Here is a 25462-nt window from a genome sequence, read left to right as displayed (position 1 = left end):
TTTTTCACACGATAGGCTAGCATCTAATACACTTTAGAACATCCTGCTTTACATTTTGAAAATGCACAAGAGAGGCGCATGCTGAAAATATGGCATAAGCAACACTCACTGTTGCTTATGCCATATGTACGAAAGTCACTTGCCTTTCGCGGATTATGTTGATGGTGGGGGGGGAGGCGTTCTGTCCCTCCCCCCAGAATCCTCAACGGCGGGGAGGCGCTCCGTTCCTCCCCCCTGGAATCCTCCGCAGCCGGCTGTGCTCCGCGGCAGCTCTGTGGAGCAGCCAGCCAGACCCAGCCAGGCCAGAGCCGTCCGCAGCCGAATTTCCGTCCACGGAGGGCTCTGGGGTGGGGGAAACCACATACGCACATTTGCGTTCCTTATTTTTGCCATCTTAATCTACGTAAATATTTACATAGACTAAGACGGCGAGAATAAGGGGAATGCAAATAGCCTAGCGGACACTATTTGCGTTCCCCTTATTTTCGCCGTCTTAGTCTACGTAAATATTTACGTAGACTAAGACAGCCCTAAATAAGGAACGCAAATGGCGGCGGCCGTAGCTGCCGCCATTTGCGTACGCCTTTTTTTTTTTTACCCAGACGTTTTAGGCTATGTAAGTTTTTACATCGCCTAAAACAACTGGGTAAAAAAAACAACAACTGCAAATGGTGGCGGCGGCGGCTCTTGTAGGCCAGTCACCTGATGGATTGGGGCAGGGGTGTCAAACCTTCACTTGGTGCTCCAATCTGGCCCTCCATGTTTCCACAGATGGCCTTTCCCCCTTCCCTTGACCCCAATTCCTTTCTCCAGCCACCAATAGTTCAGCGGTTTCCCAGCTTTCATGCTCCCCCCCTGCTCATTCTGAAATTACTGGCAGCAAGAGCTTCAAGCTAAACTGTGCAGGTATTTCGGGTACTTTGGCTTCACTGCTTTTGCCCTCAGCCTTCGCACCACTGGAATGCAGTCCCGAGAGTGAGATGGAACTGGGCCCTCAGGCTGAAAAAGTTTCAACAGCCCTGGATTAGGGACACCCTCTTGAGAACAGCTAAGGATGGGCAGGCACCCTTTCATCCGGGTTCTCTGGACACCCATCAAGCCCCTGCCCTTGCTTGAGTGCGCCTGGACCTGCACTCGAGCTCCCAGTTGCTCTCCAAGCTGCCCGCACTCACTTGGGTGGCCTCGTCAAGCTCCCCAAGCTCCAATCGCGAAAATGCGCATATTCGCGCATATGCAAAATGGGGCTGTGAATCGTCCATATAAGCAAGATTACAGGTGTTTCCTTGCCTGTAATCTGGCATATATGGGCCAATCACGGCCTCATTTTGCATAAATGCGAATGTGCACATTCTTGCAAATGTGCACATTTGCGTATATGCAAATATCTACATTTTCACAAATGTGCATATTCGCGCATATGCAAAATGGGGCTGTGAATGGCCCATTTAAGCGAGATTACAGGTGTTTGCTTGCCTGTAATCTTGCCTATATGGGCTATCAACGGCCCCATTTTACATAGACACGAATATGCGCATTTGCAAAAATGCGCATGTTCACCTGTTTGCGAACATATGCATTTGCGCAAAATGCAGCCATAAGTGGCCGATGTGCACAAGAACAGAGGCAAGAAAACACCTGTAATCTTGCCTAAATGGGCCATTCGCAGCCCCATTTTGCATATATGCAAATATGCGCATTTTCGCGATCACCGTTTTTTAAAAAATGGCAAGCACGGAGCTCGACAATGGCCACCCGGGTAAGTGCGGGTGGCTCAGCAAGGGCGGGCAGGGGGCAAGTGGGGGCAGGGGCTTGGCGGGCATGGCTCAGGGGCATGGGAAGGGGGGTTCCGCTGGGTTCTCGGACAGATTTGGGCACCCGCACCATCCCTAATAACGCCACTCCATCTAATCTCTTAGGAAATCTATAGGGCTGCAATCCACATTGTGGAGACGGGTGCATGACAGCTCCAGTCAATCACAGAATGCAAGAATTGGCTTGCTGGAATGACCTAAGGGGTTATTTGAAACAGTGGACAGTGCACCATGATCATACCCATTGTGAGACCTCTCCTCTGCTTTGATCTCTTCTCAATAGCAAGCAGCCCTGCAACTAAGCTTTCTATTGACACTCAGCCTCCCACGTGTACCTGAACAGTTGTGATCCCTTGCTCGCGCCCAATCAGAACTCGGCCTTCATGTAACTTGGCAACTTTGGATTCCTCCACCTTCATGAAGTCGGCCACAAGATCTGTGATGTCAAACTGCCACTCGGAGCCCATCATGTAGGTCAGCTGGCCTCCAAAATCAGATGATTCCGCAACAAACTGGGTCAGGACTCGCACCATGGCATGCTGGTACTGGAGGGTGCAACCCCTGCCTTTCTTCTCATCATCCTCTTCCTCATCACTGTCACGGGTAGGCCTGTAAAAAAACACACACACACATGTGTATGCACACAGACACTTGGTGATGTTGCCGTTAGGGTATGTAGCTCAGTGGTAGAGTGTCTGTATTGCATGCAAAAGGTCCCAGGTTTGATCCCTGACACCTCCAGGTAGGGTAGGAAAGAATCCTGTCTGAAACTTTAATGAGCTTCTGCCACACATTAAAAACGTGGTTGTTCAGGCAGGCATTTGGGGTGAGTTAGGGTATTTTTAGAAATATGATGTTTTAATGTAGAATTTTATTGTTTTAAAACTGTTTGTATTGCTGTAAATTGCCTGCCTGAACAACTACATTTTTAATGCGTGCCGGAAGCTCATTAAAGAGGGGGCATGGCAGAGTTCCCTAGGGAAGGAGTTCCACAGAGTGTGAGCCACCACAGAGAAGGCCCTGTTGTAATATTTCCAAGGTATTTCTGGTTTTATACCTGTTCGAAGTGTTTTTCTGCCCCTGCTATCCCCCATTTTCCAGTACACTTCCCCTCTCAATTCCCTCACAGCACATAACCTGATTTTCAACATCACTTGACTTCTCCTCCCTCTTTCAGCAATGGAGTACTTGCAAACATTCCATGATGTCACAACAGCTCCACCAATGGCTTGGAGGCCTTGCAGCTGATAAGAGCAAGGCAGGCAGGCAGGCAGGCAGGCAGCCTGCCTTTAGGCCTGTTACATACAGGAGACCCAAGGGTCAACTTTAACCAGCCCCCGTGAGAAAGAAACAAAAGTCACATCTTCCTACCTAGCTCTCCACCTGCAGAGGCAATGCATGAACTTTGGCAAGGGGATAATTATTTCCCAGCTGCATAATGAATGAAAATAAATGCTCTTGTTAAGACCATCGGTCTCTGCCAGCCTGGACTTCCCTCTTCCTCTCCCTTCTCTTATTTGACTTTAATTTAAATTTATTCTTTTCATTTGCTGCAATTGTGGGCTTTTTGACTGTTCATTTCACGAGTAGGTTTTTCTATTAGCTGAGTGCCGTTCAAGGGTTCCACGCAGCACATTAGTCATGAGTGTGCACCTATCTGGAGAGCAGATTTCCATCTGGAAGAGCGGGCTGCTCATATTGGTAGTGGCACATACCCAGATTAAATTATTATTCTCCCATCTACTGCAAATAAGGAGAAAAGTCCCCTGTCTATCTATAGATTGGTATGATACACCGTACTTCTCCTGGTGGATTTTTATTTTCTCTCTAGATATATGGAATCCAGATCCTGGCTTCCTTATTACATTTTTTAATTCATTTCCCTTTCAAGGGAATGCAGGGTCAGACCAAAAGAAGAATCAATGAGTTCAATCAATGGCACAATGGCCAATAATTTCAATACAGCTTTCATTGGGGAAAACCCCATTTGAAGTCCATTCAAATTAGGGATGGGTAAACCCCCTGTGCCTACCCCGTGTGCCACTCGCTGGACCCCACCGCTTACCCAACCATGTTGGGTGTGTTGGGCAAGCCACTGGATGGTCCATAGGTACCCAACGAGCAGTGCACGGCTCCTCTTCTTCCCAGAGGAAGAAGGTAATTGTAGGTAAACTACTTATATATATCATGATTTCCACAAAAATAGTGTCATTTATGCCAACTTACAGATGCGATTTGGCATAAATGGTGTTATTTACAGCCACCATTTTGTGGAAATTGCAGTGCATGTAAGTAGCTTACCTGAAATCTCTACACAAAATGGCGCTCATGGGTAAGTGGGGATCCCCACTCTTGTGACATAGTGTGGCATTTGGGGGAGTTACACATGGTGGCCAGTGAGGAGATGGGGAGTCCCAGTGAGTTTTGTCCCCTGGCTTTGAAATTCATCCCGACTCCCCCTCCCCCCAAAATGCAAAAGAAAGTAAGCCCCCCCCCCCTTTTGCTGTGACTCTCCCCCACTCTCCACATTAAAGTTGAACTTCTGGGATTTTGAATGCTTGATCCTACCTAGGACAGTATCCCCTCATCAATGAACCCGGGTTTCTCACAAGCTTAAGCCTCTGGTATTTTTTCTTTTTTAAAGACATTTAAAAGGGTGACTTGACAATCAAGTCACCCTTACAAGTGGATTGTTGAAAAATAAACTTTTGAGAGCTCTGTTGGAAGCACAAACTTTTGCACGCACTCCTCCAACAGCAACACAAAGTGGTTGGCAGACCACGCTACATGCAATCGACTGGCCATTTTCACAGCAAATGGCTTCCTGGTTCCATCCCTTTCGGGGGGGGGGGGGATGAATTGCTAAAGATGTACCCAGTGGCTCAGTGGTAATCTGAAGAGCTGCTGGTGAGGAGAGCTTGCCAGTTTGCAAAGAGTGCAGTGATTGGGGCGATGCTCTTTCATTTCAGCTGGCCCAATAAATATGAACTAGACACCTGGGGGTGGGGGGTAAATTTCATACACTCAGCATAATGAGTGGAAAGTCAGAACATTCGCACTGGCTAATGGCTGCTGAATGTGAGACGTCACGCAATGCATCTGCAATAGCGAGTTTATTCCAGTAATGGATCTGTCACCGTGAGCAGCTCAGCAGACATTTGCACAAGCAAATTCCCAACAATACAGCAAACAGGGAGGCAACCAGATGAGGCACTTCATCAGCAGAAGGATGGGTTTGTTCTTTCTGTTTTTGCCAGTGATAACCGTTAAAATACGCTCGTGTTCCTTTAGTGCTTGGCATCTGTTCTCTTGGCATCCTTTGGCTAGCATCCTGCCATGGAAGGACCATGCAGAAGGTGCCAGTCCTTGCCATCTCTGGTCAGGAAACAATCAGGTACCAGGAGATGGGAAAGAGCCATCTGTGCAAAACGGACCACAACTCTGACCTGGTACAAGGCATGTTCCTACATTCCTAGCTGGTTTTAATCATTAAATTAGGGATGCTTCTGAAATCCCTCCAAATGTCGCCCCAGAGCTTTGACATCCAAATCACCTGCTCTGTCTTGCATCCGAAGTGGAACTGATGCATTAAGAATTTTCTGTTACTGTTTCTGAATTTGGCAGTGAGCATTTTGCAGGGGCAGTTTGCTGCCTCCTTCAGCTCCTTCCATTCGTCTTTCACACACAAACACAAATACACACCATAATCTATCTCCGTGCCTGGTACTGTATGGATTGATAAAACACTGCAATAAGGCAAACTGGTTGTGATCGTATGTCCAGTTATTTCACAATTCTTTTGGTATGGTGCAGAGAAATATGCTTCTCTGCATTTTACCAATGCAGAGAAGCATATGTGCACAACAGTGAAACACCACAACAAAGCATCTGGATGCAATCATACGTACAATTTCACTAAGATTGTTATATTGTAGTGTTTTTGCTATGCATACAGTTGTACTGGTGACAATGGGGTGGGGCAGGGGAGGACAATGCAAATAAACTGATGGAAATTTAAGATAAGGCAAACTGTACGTGCTCCAGTTCTGGAATTAATTTTCAAATGTCTCTCTCATTTGAGCCAGAATTCAACAGAAGTAGAATGAACAGCAGAGAAAATCCATGGGACAATAAAAGGAACACAATGGCGATTGTCTGATCCCTATACAGAAGATAGAACAGACTCATCATCTGTTGCTTCAGAGAACAGAATTAGAACTCACAAGTAGATTCATCCTGAATTGCAAATCCTGCATTGAGTTTAGGATTGGGCAACTTGACCTCCAAGAATCTTTCCAACTCTTTAATTCTATGGAATATGCCTCTGTAGGGCTACATAACAGGCAGGCAGACTTGTGATCATGCACACTTGTGCAAGATCACTGAACAACAACAACAACAACAACAGACAGACACCATTTGTGCAGATTTCAAGATTCCTCCCAATCCAATTTGTGCAAATTACCATTTGCACTAATTGCGGAACCCAAAAAAATGTGCAAAACATTTCTGAAACCGGAAAAAAAAATCTGCTGCGCTACACCATCGCTTACCAGAATGGAAACACTGTGAAATTGCTTTGGGCTTAAACAGAATGGAATTCCCAGTTTTGCACATCTCTACTGGCCACACACTGTGCAGCTGAAATACCTTGATAGCTATTTAGAGAGGATGTTCAATGTTTAAGTCTGGAGGTCAATTCAGCTGTCTTGGTGTAGGCAATCAAGACTTGTTCCATTTTTTAAGGTGTGTGTGTGTGTGTGTGTGTGTGTGTGTGTGTTTGTCACACATGCACTCCAATTGTTTTGGAATACAACTCCCAGCATTCCTAAATATTGGCATAGGTGGCTAGTCCTGGTGAAAGTTGACATCCAAGACATTTCAAGGGTATCAGGTTGGGAGGGGCTGGTTTAGATCACTTTGGAAATTTAAAAATGGGAAGAGTTTAATGGAGTGATTTGTTCCAAGGATAGATATGCTGAGAATATATGCTATTGGGAAAGGAATCAAAGTCCTGGAAAGTGCTCTGGGGGTGAAAAAAGAATCTGATACACCATAAATATCCAGAACTGTATGCCTGCTGCATCATGAGAAGCAGCGGAAGAAGGATGAATGGATTTGGGGGAAGGAGGACCCATAAACGTGACAATCCCTAGCATTTCACCCCCATTCATTTGAAAGGGCATTGACTAAGGGTTGGTTTACACAAGCTATCTCATCATGATTGATCAAAGAGCAATGGCTGCCAGAGGAATCTGTGAGATAACTCCATCAATAAGCACCACATATGAGTCGGCATGAATGTTCAATGTGCTTCTGTATACCTGTTGCAGGCGCACATGAACCGGAGAGTGCTACTTAGGGATGGCGGAGAATTTCTCCCCGAAACTTCGGGGGGCCGAGCGCCAACGTGTTCGGCCCCCCAAACAAGTTTCGGGGAGAAATCCTCCGCCCCCCCCGCCCCCCGCCCCCCCCGGGACGGGACTTACCTTCCCTGAATGTCCCTCCCGGCGGCGGGTCCGGCTGGCAGTTCGTCTGGTGTTCGAGCGGGGCGGGAGCGGCAGCCGGTCTTTCGACCGGCTGCCGCCCCCGCCATTGCAATGAAAGGAAAAAAAAAACACGTCCCCTGATAGGCTACGTGACGATTCACGTAGCCTATCACGGCTGACTTTGCAAATCTTGCCGTGATAGGCTACGTGAATCGTCACGTAGCCTATCAGGGGACGTGTTTTGTTTGTTTTTTTACTTTCGAGTTTGCGGCCGGGCGAGGCGGGAAGCCTCCTCCCCGGCCTGAATTTCGGCCGGGCGAGGCGGGAAGCCTCCCCCCCCGGCCTGAATTTCGGCCGGGCGAGGCGGGAAGCCTCCCCCCCCCGGCCTGAACTTCGCGGGGGGAGCAGCGAAGCGCTCCCCCCCACCGTGAAAAAGCTTCGGCGAAAGGTAAGGGACTTTCGTCCACCCCTAGTGCTACTGCATTTATGTTCTCCTTGTAGGCTTGGGAACCTAGGAAGATGCCTTATACCAAGACTGACCATGGGTCCACGTAGCCCAGTATTGCCAATATGACTGGCAGTGGCTTTCCAGGGTTTCAGGCAAGAGCTCGAACCTGGAACCTTCTGCATGCCAAACAGGGGCTCTGCCACTGAGCTACAGCTTCCCACAGGCAACTGGTTGGCCACTGTGTAAACAGAATTCTGGATTAGATAGGCTGTCAGTCTGATCCAGCAGGGCTCTTCTTATGTTCGTATGGCAATTAAATTAAAGAAAAAATGGCATCAAACTATTGAAACCCCACATTCAAGACCAGACCAGGCCATTATTTTGCCAGATATTTATCATAATGATTAAAACATGAAGCCAGGTTGTTGTGTGTTTTTTATATATAAATGAAGCAGATTTGCATGCTAAATAGTCAAAACTAGGTTTGCCAGACTCCATGTTTATACTGTATGCTTCCAACTACCAGATGCTGGAGATTAACAGCCAGGGATTCCTACTATCGCTACCATACAATGCTTGTGAACCTCCCAGGGGCATCTGGCTGGCTGTTGTTGGTTGACTAGAAGACTAAGAAGGATTGTTGGCTGGACTCACAAGAGCAATTAAAAAGTAGGGCTGTGCACCGCCTCGGTACGAAGCCCAAATAACAAGGCGAAGTGGGCTGATTTGGAGGTGCCTCGTTGTGATACAAAGCAGATCAGTCCCGCAACGAGGTGCCCTGAAGTGGCTTGTCCGCCTCGTATATTCAGAGCTTTTCTTATGCCTTCTGAACAGCCCAGACAGGCTGTCTCCAAAATGTATCAACTTCTGAAAGATGGAGGGGCAGGAGGAGGAGGAGGGAGGGGGAAGATGAGAGGACATGAAAGCACCAAATGTATCAATTTGAGAGAGAGCTGGCCACCAGGAGAGATGGGAGAAGGGGACAGGAGAGGGAGGAGGAGGAGGAAGAGGGAGTGAGCTTTGCTGTGAGTCAGACTCTGTTTGCTAATTGTGAGAGGGGGGGTGACTGGAGAGGAGAGGGCTCTCTGGATGTTATTTGGCTAGAGCAGCAGTCTCCAAAGTGAGGTGCTCACACCCTGGGGGAGGGGTTGCAAGACAATCCATTGGGTTGTGCAAGACACCTGGTAACTGAGCAGCCTCCCACTGCCCTGACAAGCTGCCATTGTGTGCGATGATGGTGGTGGCAGCAGCAGGATGGGATGGGAGCTGAGAGGGAAACTCCGTGGCATTTCTCTCTCTGCTCCAGTCCTAGCCTCTGGGAGCAACTGCCCCAGTCTCTGCCAAGCATGGCAGAGGAAGCCTGAACCCTTCCCACTTTTCTTTGGCAGAAGGAAGCCAAGAAGAAAGCATTTGCTATGGGGACAGGGTAAAACAAAGATCCATAAATCAATGAGGAATCCTTATGATTTTTAAAAGGGAGACCCTCAAAACCACTATGCAATCACAGAGCACTTCTGCCTCCGTGGACTGAGACAGAAAAATCATGGATCTGCCACTCATGGGTGCAGCCAAGGTGCAAAGGCAGGGATCCTTGATAAGGATCCTCTTGATTTCATACAGTTTTTGCAGAGCAAATCCCCCAAACCCCCACTCAGTCTCAGAGCACATCTGCCTCCATGGTCTGAACCAGGAAAATCATGGACACACCACTCATGGGTACAACCACAGTGCAAAAACAGGGGGAAATGCCCCCCATTCCCCAGAACAAGATGGCTGCTGGCACGCATCCAGACAGCCTAGGCAGGAGTCATCCTCCAACTGGGCACCCTCTTCTCCTTCCATGGAAGGGAGAAAGCACAGCACCTTCCCACCCATGTTCCCCAGCAACTGGTGCACATAGGTTCACTGCCTCTTGTCCTGGAGGTAGCATATGGCCATGAGGACTAGTAGCCATGGATAGCCTTTTCCTCCAGGAATTTCTCCTACCCTCTTTTAAAGCCATTCAAACTGGTGGCCACCACCACATCCCGCAGTAGCGAATTCCATAGTATAACCATGTGCTGCATGAAGAAGTCCTTCCTTTTCTTAAGGGATGACCCAGTACCTTTTGTTGGAAGTGACAGGGATTCTCCAGCCTTTGATCTGGCTCAATTCTGTGTCTGAGATCTCTATTTGCAGAGGGAGTCGTGGAACCCATACGGTGATTTCAAGCTGGGTGGTAAAATGCTGGTACTTGAAGTGCACAACAGTGCCCACTTTGCTTTTCATCTCCTTCCCGTTAACAAAGATGGCATCACAGTTGTTGGAAACCTTGGAAGAAATAACACAAGTGAACCCCAAGATTAATTACAAATGGAACAGGGTTGGCACCAAGCTTCAATGGGCCCTTCCACAAGATACACGCAGGGGGCTTTTCATCAACCAAACAAACATCTATCATTTCCCTAGTAAGGTCTACGCACTTCCCTCCACAATGCTTCCATTGCTTCTGTAATCCTTGGTAGATTGTTAATATTTATATATGAACCACTTAGAGATCGGATTATATTACGCTGACTATAAGTATTACAAGTAAATAAAGACCTTCTCCATGTTGTAAGGATGGGCAAACTCACCCCTGTTGGCATGCCAATTGCTGGTCTCCTGCTGGCCTCTTGACCCTGTTTGTCATGCACAGTAAGTAGGGATAGCAGAGATTTCGCCACACATCTCAGGGAGGCCAAATGCCAGCACATTCGGCCCCTCGAAATCGGTGGCGAAACGGTCTGCCCCCCCGCCCCCCCGGGACAGGATTTACCTTGGGCGCTATCCAATTAGGTAGTCAACTTTCTTGATTAATCTGTCTGAGTGGATTCCAAATTGTGAACCACAGAACTACACTGTCCCTCAGAAGATGATCAGGGGTCCACGGAGAAACTCAATAATTGTAGACAAGCTTTCCTGAAATCAGTCTACCAATAGTCCCCTGCAACTCTCATCTTCTCCTGCAATGTCATGTTGCGGGACAGTGACTCTAGGGTAAAACTTGAACAAATCTCCCATTTGAGCACTGCTCAATTTGCACAGGTTTCCCGTTCATGCGGAGTGAGCAGCAATCACAAATGCAAACAGGAATTGGGCACGAGATGAGCGGCGAAAAGATGTTTGGAGAAACCCCAAACGTCGCTCATTTCCCCATCCCCATGATTGTGTGTCTGTTCCAACAGAGATGAGGAAAATCATTTATATTGGTCCCAGGAGCATAGCCAAGTCATTTATAGTGTTAGAGGGGCCTAGAGATCCATAATGCTTGCTTAAGTTCATTACTGGTGCAATTCCCTTGTTAGTAAGCCTCTAAGCATGTGCAGATGAGTCAAAAGGTCAATAACGGCCTTCTTAGCACATCCCTTACTAATGAGTAGAAAGCCTTATAAGGCCATGCCTGAGAAGTGAAGCTAGGTGTTTATGCTGAGCTTCAGGTGGCTGTGCTGAGGACCAAGTGCTGTTAGTCTACGCTGGGAATGAATGCGAGGCATGCTTGTATTGTCGTGCTGCCTTATTGCTAACATGTATGGTATAAGACCCATTGTACCCCATGGCTCTGGGTTCAGGGAAGCTGTCTGATCCAACCATTGGGTACGCCTGTGTGCTGTAAGTTACCCAATAAAGTCTCCTTGTAAGTAAACCTTTGAATCGGATTTATCACTATCTTGGCACCTCTAAGCTAAGAGTTCAACGCCCACGGCCGGGGCGGCACATCGTTGCCCATCCAAATTGATTGAGCATGTGAAGGTTATTCAGTAAAGAAGATATCCACTTATTCTTCTGTTCACTGGTGAGTCCATGTGACTCAGTGTTGGACTACTGGACATGATGGCTATATTCTGGATCAAAGAGCACCCCCCAGAAGAGCAATTCCTGGGGAACAACTTGCCTGCAGGCCCTGCTTACGCACTTCCCACAGGCATCTCGCTGGCTGCTGTGGGCAGGGATGTCGTGCTAAACTTTGAAGAGCAGGTCCTCATCATGGCAGTCCCCACAGACACGCCCACAAGGAGGGTAGGGGTGGACGAAGGTCATTTACCGTTCGTCGAAGCTTGTTCGCGGTGGGGGGGAGGCGCTTTGCTGCTCCCCCCGCGAAGTTCAGGCTGGGGGGGAGGCTTCCCGCCTCGCCCGGCCGCGAACTCGAAAGTTTAAAAAAAAAAACCACCCCCTGATAGGCTACGTGACGATTAACGTAGCCTATCACGGCTAGATCTGCAAAGTCAGCCGTGATAGGCTACGTAAATCGTCACGTAGCCTATCACGGGTGACTTTAAAAAAAAAAGCACGTACGGATAATGAAATAATGCTATTTGCGTTGCCCTTATTTTCGCCGTAGTCTACGTAAAGATTTACGTAGACTACAGCGACCAAATAAGGAACACGAATGGCGGCTCCCTATGGGGGCCGCCATTATCCGTACGTGCTTTTTTTTTTTTTTTTAAGTCACCCGTGATAGGCTACGTGACGATTTACGTAGCCTATCACGGCTGACTTTGCAGATCTAGCCGTGATAGGCTACGTTAATCGTCACGTAGCCTATCAGGGGGCGTTTTTTTTTTCTTTTATTGGAATGGCGGCGGCGGCAGCCGGTCAAAAGACCGGCTGCCGCTCCCGCCCCGCACGAACAGCCGCCGAACCGCCGGCCAGACCCGCCACTGGGAGGGACATTCGGCGAAGGTAAGTCCCGTCCCGGGGGGGGGTGCGGGGGGTGGGGGGGTGCGGAGGATTTCTCCCCGAAACTTGTTCAGGGGGCCGAACACGTTGGCACTCGGCCCCCCAAAGTTTCGGGGAGAAATTCTCCGCCATCCCTAAAGGAGAGTCCAAACATTCAGGAACCTGGGTTGATCTATATCAATGCACCAGTCCAAGCAGTTTTCATCTCCACCAGGAGCAGGTCTTTTGTAAAGCTAATGAGTCTTAATTGCCCATTCAAAACCAAGCCACTCTAAAATACTTGACATGACAGCAGGGAACACTATATTATTTTGAGAGAATTCATTTCCGCACAGCTACTCTGAAGAGTGCAGCGAAGCTCAGAGGGAACAGGGGCATCTGAAGGCGGTGGCTGGCGACATCAGTGTCCCTGCTAATAAACAAGTGCTGCTGCTGCATCCCAGAGAACCCTTGTTCCACTACACCATTGACTGTGGGAAACAGGATAGTGGACTTGATAGGCCTTTGGTCTGACCAACAGGGCTGTTCCTATGTCATAGAATCATAGAATCATAGAATAGTAGGGTTGGAAGGGGCCTACAAGGCCATCGAGTCCAACCCCCTGCTCAATGCAGGAATCCAAGTCAAAGCATCCCTGACAGATGGCTGTCCAGCCTCGTCTTGAACGCCTCCACTGTGGGAGAGCCCACCACCTCCCTGGGTCATTGGATCCATTGTCGTATTGCTCTGACAGTCAGGAAGTTTTTCCTGATGTTCAGCCAGAATCTGGCTTCCTGTAAGATAAGAACCAAAGGAATCTGTCCTTTGGTTCTTAGGATATTCTGGGACACTCAAGTGTGCCAGAATCAGCCACAGTGATCTGTAGGGAAGCCTGGATGGCCACCAGAGCCAGCCCGAGAGATGTTGCCACCTAAAGCAAAGGGCAAGAGGCCTCTGCTCTCCATTCCGCATATAGAAGCCAGCTGGACTGGATCATACTTCAACACTGGCAATGGGATAGCATCCTCCGCCACACCTGAGGCAGCAGGCTAGTTTCGAGGCTGCGGGGCAAGCTGTGTGGTGCACAGATCTGGCCTTGAAGAGAGAGGAGTGGCTGAGGCGGGGCAGGGAGTGCTTGGGAGGAATGGCTCCAAGAGCTGTGACTCCTGCTCCCAGCAACTGCCACCTGAGGCAGTTGCTTCACTTTGCCTAATGGGAGGGCCGGCCCTGAATGCCACCTATGATGACAAACTCTAGGCCTCTTGGGGGTAAGTCACACATACATACTCATAAGGACTGCATTGATGGGTGTCTTGAATTTGCAAAAGGTATATAGACCGCAGACAGGACTTCCCTATTGCCATAGCATGGTGCACATCTCAGCAGGGGCACCCAATTCAGGTTTTGCAACCTTTCCAGCAAACAGGAGGACAGCTGTGCCCTCTCGGTCCAAACAAGAACAAGAACAAGAAAAAGCTTCATACAATGGAGGAGGTGGCATCAAATTGCACAGGTCCAGTTAAAACGTGAGTCTCGCAAGCTTCCTCGGCATTCCTCTCAGACCCAAGCAAGGATGCAATTCGGAAGCTACTTGGGGGCGATTTTTCAAATGACTCGCAGGCATCAGAGAAAGCCACCTGCTGCCAAAGCAGGGAAGGTTAATTACAGCTCAAGTTCGTTTGACCCGCATAGGCAAGAGATAACGAACTTCCTCTAACAGCCATCTGGCACCGACGTTGCACAGTGGTGACTTTCGAAATGGTACCTTAGAACTAAGGATGGGTGGGGATTTTATTTCCAGTTGGTTCTGATAAGCATTTCCCAAACTTCATGAAGTTCTTCATATTGAAGGTCTCTGCCTTCAGAGCTCCTGTCTAGACATGACTTTGGTTAGCATAAGAACTCAAGTAGAAGCAGAGAGTAATGTGTGACTTAGAGCTGATAGGTATGAGCCCAACCTTGAGTATCGGCTCCCCTCCATGTGGATTTGTTACTTAAGCCCTCAGATCAGGTCTTGATGCTTATATCTCCCACTTTGCGCTTCCTTAATTATCTCTATCTCATCTTAATTTGACCAGAGCTCTCTCAGCAATGCCTTTATGATGTAGTTTATCAGCCACTCTTCCTATTAATGGCCTTGATTAATGTGATTAAAGATTCCCCATGACACAGTGTAACTGGAAAGGGACATGAGGCTTGATACATGCCATCTGATTTGCAATGCTCAGCGATGGCAAGCTCAGAGTGTGTATTTCGCTTCCATGTCAGGTCCTCAGAATGTCTATAGCAGGGGGTGGGGGAGCTCCCTTTCTTTCTCTCTCTTTCTGCCTCTCTCTCTCTCTCTCTCTCTCTCTCTCTGCCACTCCCTTTCTCTCTTTTTCTGCCACCCTCTCTTTCTGTCTTTCTGCCACCCCTTTCTCTCTTTTTTCTGCTACCCCTTCTCTCTCCTCTCTTTCTGCCACTCCCTCTCTCTCTTTCTTTCTGCTACCCCTTCTCTCTCCTCTCTCTTTCTTCCACTCTCTCTCTCTCTCTCTTGCTCACTCTCTCCTGCCCCTTCTGCCTCTTCCTGATCTTCCCCACCCAGTGGGCTGCTGAGGGACCAACACTTGCTAGAAGTGTTTGCTCTTGCTAGAAGTCTGAACTGATCTCTTGCAGGGCTTTTAATGCACCTGAATAAACATGCATAGGCGTGTCTAGTAAGTGTGCACAGTTAGGTGGGAGCAAACTCCACTGAACTTAACAGGAGTTGTTGTCAAGTGAATGTGCATGGGAGTCCAGTGACAACTTGTGCATTATTTTTCTATTTGGAGCCCCCTGCCCTTTTCAAATTCTTAATGTTCTCATGATATTTGAATGATGTTTTCTGTAATCAGACATTCCCGAGGTGACTGGGGGGTTGGAGGATCAGTTGTTGTCCCAGTCACAGAACACATTCTTTATTTCAATGACAGAACCCATGTTAATCTCGCCACTGTAAAATTTGCCTTTGACTATGTCCTTCGAAGAGGAAGAAGGTCTGCAAGTGAGGAGAGGAAGACTCCCGGATCAGCCTTCAAAAGAAAGAACTGAAGCCTGAGTGTCAGCTGGTGGCAGTGGTGTGAAGACAAAGTAGCTGCAGGACCAAAGTGAAGACTTCAGGAGAAGCCCTGGAGGTCCTAGGTGGAAGTCAACCCTAACCAGAAAGAAGACTCCCTTTCAAGCCCTCATTTCTAGGCCTGTGAGTTAACTGGGGTGGAGTTTGATAGGGGAATTGGCTTAAGTTCAGTTAGGGTTAGGAACTGGGGCTTCTCACATCTGATTGTTGGGAATGGTAACAGCATAGAAATCTTGTTCATAAAATAACAGCAATCTTAAATAATGAGCATTCTTGTTTTATTTCTTTTTAATAAAATGCTATATATCTTTGCTTACTTTCCCTGTACTTCTGATCTGTTTCGTCTCATGCCTAATGACCAGCTACCTTAGGAAAAAGGCTAAATAAAGGGCTATAGTTTTAGGGTGGCAGCAGAAGTGATGGGAGGGATTGCCCAGTGGTGAGGGGTGATTCTTGTCAAGTGGTGGCTCCAGTAAGAAGAGGCATTTCTCCACATTTGGTGTCAGTGGTAGGATTGGCCTAGACTAGATGATTCCACCTACTCTAGGTTCTCACAAGATACCATCTAGGGAAAAAAATCTGACTAAGTCATTCAACGATTGCATGAACTGTCTCTTAGCTGTAACTTGGCAACAGGGAATTCTTATTTGATGTACTTTGATGAGTAATCAAATCATTCAATGATTGCATGAACTGTCGCTTGGCCTGATTATGTTATTCAACGATCGCATGAATGGTCTCATAGCTCAGCAGCTTGGCAATAGGGAATTCTTCTTGGTGTACTTTGATGGGTAATCAAATCATTCAATGAACTATCATCATTCCATGATTGCATGAATTGTTATTAATCATTGAAGTGACCTGTCATTAATGACATGAACTGTCATTAATGACATGAACTGCCGTTAATCATTGTCATTACTCATTGATTACATGAACTGTCATTAATCACTGAAGTAATCATTTGATGACTGCATGAACTGTCTCTTAGCCTGACTATGTTATTCAACGATTGCATGAACCGTCTCTTAGCTCTGCAGCTTGGTAATAGGGAATTCTTATTGGTGTATTTTGATGAGGATCTGAAATGCTCAGTAATTCAAATTCCAACCAAAGTTGCAATTTTTTACAAAAAGATAAAACAAAGTCTTGGGCTATAGCTATGCAAATTGATATTTTGATATTCCACATTTCAAAGAATTGGGCATTACAACTGCTGGATTCCAAGAAATGAGACACTTACTTGTCCATACCCTTTCATCAGCTTTCAGGTTAAAACCCCAGAAGTCTGTATTAACAGACTGTGGTTCAAAGGAACACACACTTTGATCTCTTCCTCCACCCCCACAACCCTTCACTGTGCCATCTCCAGTTCAACTGTACAATAGTTGATAGGTGTAATAACCATAATTATGGATGTGAATACAATGGTGTGTGTGTTTTTATTCATTGTTCCAAGAATTTGTTATATGGACTGTAAAAGGGAGGGGGAGCAACATGTAAGTTTGAAGTGATCTATTTTGAGATGGGGCTGGTAGTCTGGAACTGGATTTCTCCTAAGATTGGGAAATATAGGGCAATATTATTGCTGTTATTATTAATAAGACCATTCATTTCATTAAGATAGCAACGATCTCTTTTTGCGCTGTTGGATGGGTATTATCTTTCAAATTCCACACAATGTAAGTTTTTCTGTTTATGGGAATATGGTTATGGATAGTGATCTCACCAACATTCAGAATGGGGCAGCTCATAATGGGAAACATATTATGAACTGAGACTGAACTCAACCAACGTTTGGGCTCAGCTCAGAGTAAGTTTTCTACCAGTGCCATCACCCCCTGTTATGAGACCAGCTATACCCTTTCCTGTAGGTGGAAGGGAGAGGAGGTCAAAAGCAGTGCCTTGCCTCTGTTTGTCCTTCCCTTCCAATGACCTTTCCAGTTCCAGCACATGGAATTATTTATGCTCAATCACAGCCTACACCAGAACTCTTTAGGTCTCTTGTAAATACTCTTGGGGCGCAATCCTATGCATGTTTAGACAGAGAAAAGGCCTACAACTCCCAGCATTCCCCAGCCAGCTTTCTTGTAGGCCTTTTCTCTGTCTAAACATGCAAAGGATTGTGCCCTTAGGTAGTATGGGGTGGGTAACCCAACAAGAAAAGAGACCACACAGTTTTAATGAAAACATTTTAAAAGTGTACTGAAAAAAAGTAGTATTATTAGGGGGAACGTTTTAGCATCTGAATAGTTACAGCAGACACACAAAAAGGAAACCATAAGAGTGAAAGAAAACAGCCAAGGAGAACACATCCAGCTAATTCCTAATTACACTGGGTCCCTATTGTCTCTAAGTTCTTCCCAGCAATATCTTACTCTCATCATTCTCTGGGGAGATTCAGCTTCTCTCCAGCATTCACTTTCTCCCCAGAGCAGCTCTGTTTTTCTTCCTCTTTCTGATTTTTCCTTCCTTACAATCGTCCTCTCTATTTCAGCCTTCCTCTACATTCTAAAAACTCTTTGGGGCCTCATCCTTTTATAGCTTAAAGCTAGCTGATGCTCTTGTAACTCTTGACCAATCAGGAAGGCTCACCCATGCCCACAAATCCTTTCTGCTGATCTCTTTTGCAAATCTCTACACACATGATTTCCAAGCCTCTGCATTTTGCAAAAGTACACATGCTTCGGAGTCACCAGGTAAATAAAACCCTTCCGCGTGCTCCTTATCTTGCTCACCATCTGCTGAACCTCTAGCTGTCTCCCATGCTCTGGTGGCACTGTGCTGTCCATGTCCCCTTTGACCTAAATGACAGTTACCCAGGAAACTACCCCAGGGCTCCTTGAACTTGGGATGTTATCAGGACCACAGCATTCCGCATAATCCACTATCCATTGGAGGATCCCATTGACAAAAGGAGTTAGATTGCTTTGTTCCTTTCATGGGCAGGGGACCAGCAGCCCATGAGCTGGATGCAACCCACCAATGCTGGCTCCGGGTTTTGGAGGGCCCTTGGGCAAGACATCCCACAATGGACATGCTCCCTCAGTGAGCCTACCTTCTCACCCCCATGGTCACCAGCTGTTCTCCCTCCTCCTCCTCTGCTTTCTCATCATTGCTCCTATTTGCTTGCTTGACAGGCAGACAGTCAAGGAGCAAGGAGGCCACAGCATCTCCTACTCCTCCTTCTCACCACCCCTGTTGCTTGGGCAAACAGGGGTGAAAAAGCAAGTTCCGATGGGGGGGGGAGCAACTCCAGGGGATGCTTGTCAGTGGGCCCCTGCTGGGGTGTGGGCCCTTGGCAGGTGCCCAACCATGCCTATCTTTTTACTGGCCCTGCATCCCATTGGGCCTCCCCAACCAGCCCATGGACTGCCATGGACTCCCCTCCCAACCACCACCGCCATGTACAGCAGTTAAGCTTTTAGAAATTGGTTGGACCAGGAGAAACAGGAAGACCAGTTAGCCAATCACTGTTTAGTTATTACCTGTAGTGTAGTTGTGCATAGGACTATGTCATATACCAAGTCAAACCATTGGTTTATCTAGCTTGGTATTTTCTGTATTGACTGGAAGCAGCTCTCTGGGGTTTCAGACATGGATAATTCCCAGCTCCAGGTAGAGATGCAGGCCCTTTTCTTTAACTTTGGGCAGAGGGGGATGAAAAGAAGCTGCCATCATGGTAAGCAGCACCTTGCTTCAAAATATGCCCCCAAATGGTCACTGAAACCACCCCATCCAAAAATTCACCAGCTACAAAAGGGTAGCAAATTTGGGGAAGGGGGGGGGCTGTCTCATTGCAGCATTGGGAATAAGTATTAGTTTAAATTAACTGATTCCCAAAGACAATTGCAGCATATATTCCAACAGCTCAGCACATGAACAGAGCTGAATTAGCACTGGACTATTGTTATCCCAGCAATAATTTTATCAACTCCCTAAAAAGTGTTGTTGAATATGTACAAAGACATGAGCCCCACCAATGGTGAAGGGTGACAGCTTCTATGAAGGGACGTGCCTCTCCTTGTACGAATGGGACGTGCCTCTCCTTGTACGAATGGGACGTGCCTCTCCTTCTATGGTTGGGACGTGCCTCTCCTTCTATGGTTGGGATGTGCCTCTCCTTCTATGGCTGCGACGTGCCTCTCCTTCTATGGTTGGGATGTGCCTCTCCTTCTATGGCTGGGACGTGCCTCTCCTTCTACGGCTGGGACGTGCCTCTCCTTCTATGGCTGGGACGTGTCTCTCCTATGAATGGGGGCGTGCCTCTCTTCTCCGTCCCTCTCCCTCTCTCCCTCTCTCTCTCTCAGTATATATATATATATATATATATATATATATATATATATATCTCCGCTAGAGGTCGTGTTACCTTTCAAAGGCACTGAACTAGAGGGAAGAATAGCATGGAAGACAATAACGCTTTGTGTGTGTTTTTTTTAACAATAAAGGACAATTGTGGAAGCTTAGAGGAGGTCCAGTGATCCATGAACGCACAACGAGGATTTGAAAACCTGCCACATGGAATGCAGGGCGCACGGCTCAGAAAATTGCTAAGCATCGCGCCAGCTGTGCCAGGATTTCTATTTCAAATGTGGGCTTCATTTGGAAGAAGGGGCCTGCTGGGAGGGAGTGTGCTCGGCACAGCAGCAGTGCCCTGGCAGGAGAGGCAGGGATGCACATGATTTCTCGTGGGAGGCCACTCCATACCACGTCCCACACACGCAGAGCACAGGACTGAAGGCTAAGAACTCCAGCTGCTCAGCCCCATTCCCTTGCCTCAGAGCTCCTCAATAGAAGCCATGGTTTGGTAAATGGTAGCCAAAGAGGACCAGCTAGGAAATAGAGGGGAACGCTGCTTCTCGGTGGTGATGGGCATGGTCCAAAGAAGGATAGTGGTCAGACTCTGAGGCAGGCGGGTGTGAAGCCAGTGGGCCGGAGCCAGAATATGCGGTCAGGGACAGGTCAGATCAGACAGATGAAGATTGAGGGAGCAAAAGGATGTGGTCAAGGGCAGACTGGCCACCGGAGGTGAGGCAAGTGTCCATAGAGCAGTTTATGGAAAAGTTATTGAGAGCGAGAAGCCAAGCTGCCAAGAGTTCTTATATAAGGCCAGAAGTAGGGATTTTGCAAGTGCCCAGCTTTGTCCAGGAGGCCAGCAAATTCCCCCATGCCCAGCCAACCAGACTCTGATGAACCCAGTCGCCAGCACCCTGGAGCTTGGCGAGCAGCTGGGAACAGCCCGGAGTTGTTGCCATGAGTGCCCCAACCACTCTCACTATCTCCTCCTTGCAAGGAGGACGTGGCAAGAGCAGCTGGGGCATGCATGGTGCTGAGGACTCATCCTGCCCCCGTCAGCTGCCAAGGAAGTCCTTAACAGCCAGCAGGGCCAGGATGAGGCCTCAGCACCCCAAGCGCTCTAGCCATCTCCTCCTCACAAGGAGGAGGTGGCAAGAGTGCTTGGGGCATGCATGGCGACAAAGACATGTGCACAAGGGCTTGACTGCTGGAGTCCTTGGTGCACAGAGGAGGGGCAGCTCAGCGGGCAGGGGCAGGACGAGCATGGAAGCTTGCCAAGCGGGTCCAGGCCACGCAAGCAGGACATCTGGAGGGCACCCGGTTGGAAGAGGTTGATCTAATAGGACTGCCATGTTGCTGCATGAAGTAGCTTTGAGGGTTGACTCTGACTCATGACCCACAGGCTAGGTCCCAGGGCATAGTCGGAAGGCACATGAGGCAGCCACCTTGCTGAAGCTAAGCAGGTCTGGGTCTGGTCAGTGCTTGGAGGGAGACCACCTGGGAGCCACATGGAGCCACCTTGAGCTCCATGAAGGAAGAAAGGTGGGATATAAATGAACTAAATAAATAAATAAATAAATAAATAAATGGGACTTTCCCAAAGGCCATTGGGTAATGTCACTAGAACATGATGATGTCACCATGTAACAGGCCACAGTGGGTCATTCAGTTGAACACCACTGACGTTTCACAACAAGGAGCGAAAACTGCCAAAGGCAGGGGAAAAAATATAACAATTGATGATTTGGTATTTGTTGAAAATTAATTGCAAAGACCAGTTTCAGCTGAGCCCTACTGAGAACTAAAGAGGATCAAGGGTATTTGCATCCCATTCATTGAGACCACTCGTCGTAGCAGACTAAGCATTTGATCCTTAAACTTTTTGCAGATTAAGCCTTCCTGACAATCGTTAGCTTAAGCAAACATCCGTATGGCTTTTATTTAATGGCCAGGGTCCCAACTGGGATTAAGCATTGTTTATCCAGTGAATCCCTGTCAGAGAGTGCTGCTGGCTCATTTCCCATTGATTTTAATTGCAAGCCCTTAAACCTGTTCCAGAGAATTAGTATTTCATTAGGTGAAACTTGCTCATATGTTGGGTCTCAAACCATGGTTCGTATGCCCACCTTCCCCAACTCCCTATACAGATCAATAACATCACTGGGAATTAGACTGAGAAGACCATTTTAGTTGGGCTGTCTCAGCTGATTCAAGAATGTTCTGATGATTCATCTGCTGTCTTTTAACAGATTAATTCCTCCACTAATTGATTGTATGAAAACACCACTGTGTGTCCCTTTTTGAGGTACCGAATGGAGTGTAAAAATGAAAGGTCTACCAATGGCTACTAGGGATGGTTACAGATGAATGGATAGATCAGTTTAATTCCAGTTGGTCAGTGTCACATGTGTTCATTCATAAGTCTGCTCTGTCCCATTTCCACACTAATCTCTCGATTTGGTGCTTTTAATTTAATTAAAAAAAAAAACCTGCACAAAAACTAGTGTTTAAATGCATAGCTTAAATATACTTTCCAACAAAAGAAACTCACATTCCTAAATATATTTTCTCTCAGAGTATGCATTTCTAAATGTGTTTATTCTTAACACACATATTTTAGTACATTAATGTGAGGTGGATAACTGTGTCCTGATCCACACCTTCACCTAGGAGGGGCAGATCAAGTCAGCTCATATTGGAATTCTCACAGATCAAATTTCTGAAGCATCCTTAATCAAGATGGCTATACGGAACCTCCAGATTCAAGGCAATATTCCCTTAAATCTCTGCTGCTGGGGAACAGCGAGTGTGGTGTATTGGTTGGAGTGTTGGACTAGGACTCGGGAGATCTGGGTTCTAGTCCCCACCTAGCCATGAAGCTCACTGGGTGACTTGGGGCCACTCGCTTACTCTCAGCCTAACAACTCAAAGGGTTGTTGTGAGGCTAAAATGGAGAGGAGGATCATATATGCTGCTTTGGGCTCCTTGGAGGAAAAGGCAGGACATAAATGTAGGGCTGCCACGGGCACCCGACTTGGTCCACAAATTTGCTGGACTGCTGGTGCCCACACTCCCCAAGCTGCACCCTCCAACCCCCCCCCCCCAGCTCTCTGGGCCCCAGTCCACCCACCCCTTGTGCTCGGCGACCAGCTCGAGGCTTACCTGGACCCGTTCACCTCTGCACTGATTGCCATGTTTGTTTAAAAACATGGCCATCGGCAATATGAACATGTGCCCATAGACTGATACGCAAAATACAGCCGTGAATCTTGTGTATAAGTCTATGGGTCCATAGATTGTTCCAGTCTCCCCTTCCCATTCCAGGCCAGCTACACAGGGGCAGCAGCTTGACAAGAGGAGAAAGGCAAGAGGCGTTTCCCTCTTGCCTTCCTCCTCTTGTCAAGCTCCTGCCCACATGTAGCTGGCCCAGGATGCAGGGTGGGGGGAGACTGGAACGATTCACTCTCCTCCTCGCATCCAGGTACGTGAAAGCAGAGGCTTTCCTCTCACCTGCCTCCTCCTGTCAAGCCCCTAAAGAGGAGAGAGGAGGAGAGTGGATCGTTCCAGTCTCCCCCCACCCTGCATCCTGGGCCAGCTACATGTGGGCAGGAGCTTGACAAGAAGAGGAAGGCAAGAGGGAAACAACTCTTGCCTTTCTCTTCTTGTCAAGCTGCTGCCCCTGTGTAGCTGGCCTGGACATGATCTATGGACACATAGACTTATATGCAAGATTCATGGCTCTATTGGGGGTATACGTCTATGGGCACATACTGCTGATCACCATGTTTTTAAAAATGTTTTTAAAAAACATGGTGATTGGCGCGGAAGCAAATGGGTTTGGGAAAGCCTCGAGCCAGTTGCCAAGCATGGGAAGGATCAACTTGGAGCCCAGAGGCTGGCAAGCAGGGGCAGGGGCAGGGGCTGGGCAGGTGCTCAGAGAGCCTGAACAGGGGCATGCCTAGCCATCCCTACATAAATATAATAAATCATTTTTTAAACACCGTGACCAGGAGGGTGCTATTGTGCTCATTCGGGATGTACGGACTGTGTAAAATCCACTCTGTCTATGTTTCGCAGATTGTCAGGCACCTTTCGTTCCATTGTCCACCCACAGACGGATACGTGTGGTTTTTCCGGCATGTGGAAAACTTAGGGATGTACGAATCCCCTTACCTGGGCTCCACAGTGTGGTCCGTAGGGGGAGGAGGTGATCCATTCCTCCCCCCCGGAATCCTCGCTGGCTGGCTCCGCTCTGCAGTGAGTCCGCAGAGCCGCCGGCTGGCTCCGTTCCACAAGCGATACGGCCACCATTGCTGTGCCGTATCACTGCGGATGAGAAACAGGAAGTGATCTAGATGCAAATGGCGTCCACTACACTATTTGCGTCCCTGTTTCTGTATTTACGTAGCTATTTACATAGCCTATTGCATGAAAAAATGTCCACTAAAACATTTAGTGTATTGTCCCCCATTCCATACAATGTTTCCTCAGCAGAAACGTACGTATTTTTCCTACGGATCAATATGCGTAAATTTCAGGAAAATAAAAAAAAAATCCAAAAGTCCACGGATTCTGCACAGCCTGAGGGGATGCTCCGCAGTAGACTCCATAGGTCAGATTCTTAGTAATCCGAGCTCATTTAATCCATCTTGAATTTCTCCAGCATCCGTAGTGCTCATGTATATTGACTAGACATGGAAGGGGATTGCTCAAGCACTGCCTGTGGTCTTCCCAGAGGCATCCCGATTGGCCACAGTTGGGGAAAGAATACTGGACCATATCAGCCTTTGGTCTGATCCATCACAGCTCTTCTCACGTTCCTAGGATTGCACTGCCAATCCCTCAGTGAACATTTCTGCTGTGGATGGATTTGAAACTCCAAGTCCAATACTTTAACCATGCCACAACACTGGCTACGTAGCCATTCCATTCCATTCATTTGCATCAACTGTGTTATTGTTGTTGTTCAGCCATTAAGTCATGTCCGACTCTTCGTGACCCTATGGACCATAGCACTCCAGGCCTTCCTGTCCTCCGCTCTCTCCCGGAGTGTGCTCAAGTTCATATTCATTGCATCGGTGATGCTATCTAGCCATCTCATCTTCTGCCGTCCCCTTCTCCTTTTGCCTTCAATCTTTCCCAGCATCAGGATCTTTTCTCATTAGGTGGCCAAAATATTTGAGCTTCAGCTTCTGTATCTACCCTTCCAATGAGCAGTCAGGGTTGATTTCCTTTAGGATTGATTGATTTGACCTCCTTGCAGTCCAGGGGACTCGTAAGAGTCTTCTCCAGCACCACAGGTCGAAAGCATCAATTCATCGGTGCTCAGCCTTCCTTATAGTCCAGCTCTCACAGCCATATGTTACTACTGGGAAAACCATAGCTTTGATTAGATGGACCTTTGTCGGCAAGGTGATGTCTCTGCTTCTTACTATGCTGTCTAGGTTTGCCATAGCTTTCCTCCCAAGGAGCAAGCATCTTTTAATTTCATGGCTACAGTCACCGTCTGCGGTGATCTTGGAGACCAAGAAAGTAAAATCTGTCACTGCTTCCATTTCTTCCCCTTCTGTATGCCAGGAAGTGATGGTGCCAGATGCCATGATCTTCGTTTTTTTAATGTTGAGTTTCAAACCAGCTTTTGCAC

General features: G+C 47.6%; 1 protein-coding gene and 1 long non-coding RNA gene across 3 annotated transcripts in view; one reads left to right on the top strand and one right to left on the bottom strand.

Moving 5' to 3' along the window:
• TMEM132B (transmembrane protein 132B) overlaps positions 1-25462 on the bottom strand; it is a 301587-nt gene that overhangs the window by 5622 nt on the left and 270503 nt on the right. For both annotated transcript variants that reach the window (XM_084820222.1, XM_084820221.1), the window contains 2 exons: positions 9853-10058; positions 2147-2420 (listed from right to left, as the gene is read on the bottom strand). In XM_084820222.1, the coding sequence (XP_084676348.1) occupies positions 2147-2420; positions 9853-10058 (480 nt within the window). The remainder of the gene's footprint in view (positions 1-2146; positions 2421-9852; positions 10059-25462) is intronic.
• Positions 7574-15834, top strand: LOC146336040 (uncharacterized). Its single transcript, XR_014785785.1, has 3 exons — positions 7574-7748; positions 13845-13951; positions 15377-15834. It is a non-coding gene; the product is annotated as an uncharacterized LOC146336040 (long non-coding RNA).

The sequence above is a fragment of the Heloderma suspectum genome, chromosome 13, assembly GCF_057233095.1.
Source record: "Heloderma suspectum isolate Gila_16-S chromosome 13, 16-S_ref, whole genome shotgun sequence".
Classification (NCBI taxonomy): Eukaryota; Metazoa; Chordata; class Lepidosauria; order Squamata; family Helodermatidae; genus Heloderma; species Heloderma suspectum.
Note: the sequence above shows the minus strand (reverse complement) of the source record. Positions and strands in the feature narration are given on the sequence as shown.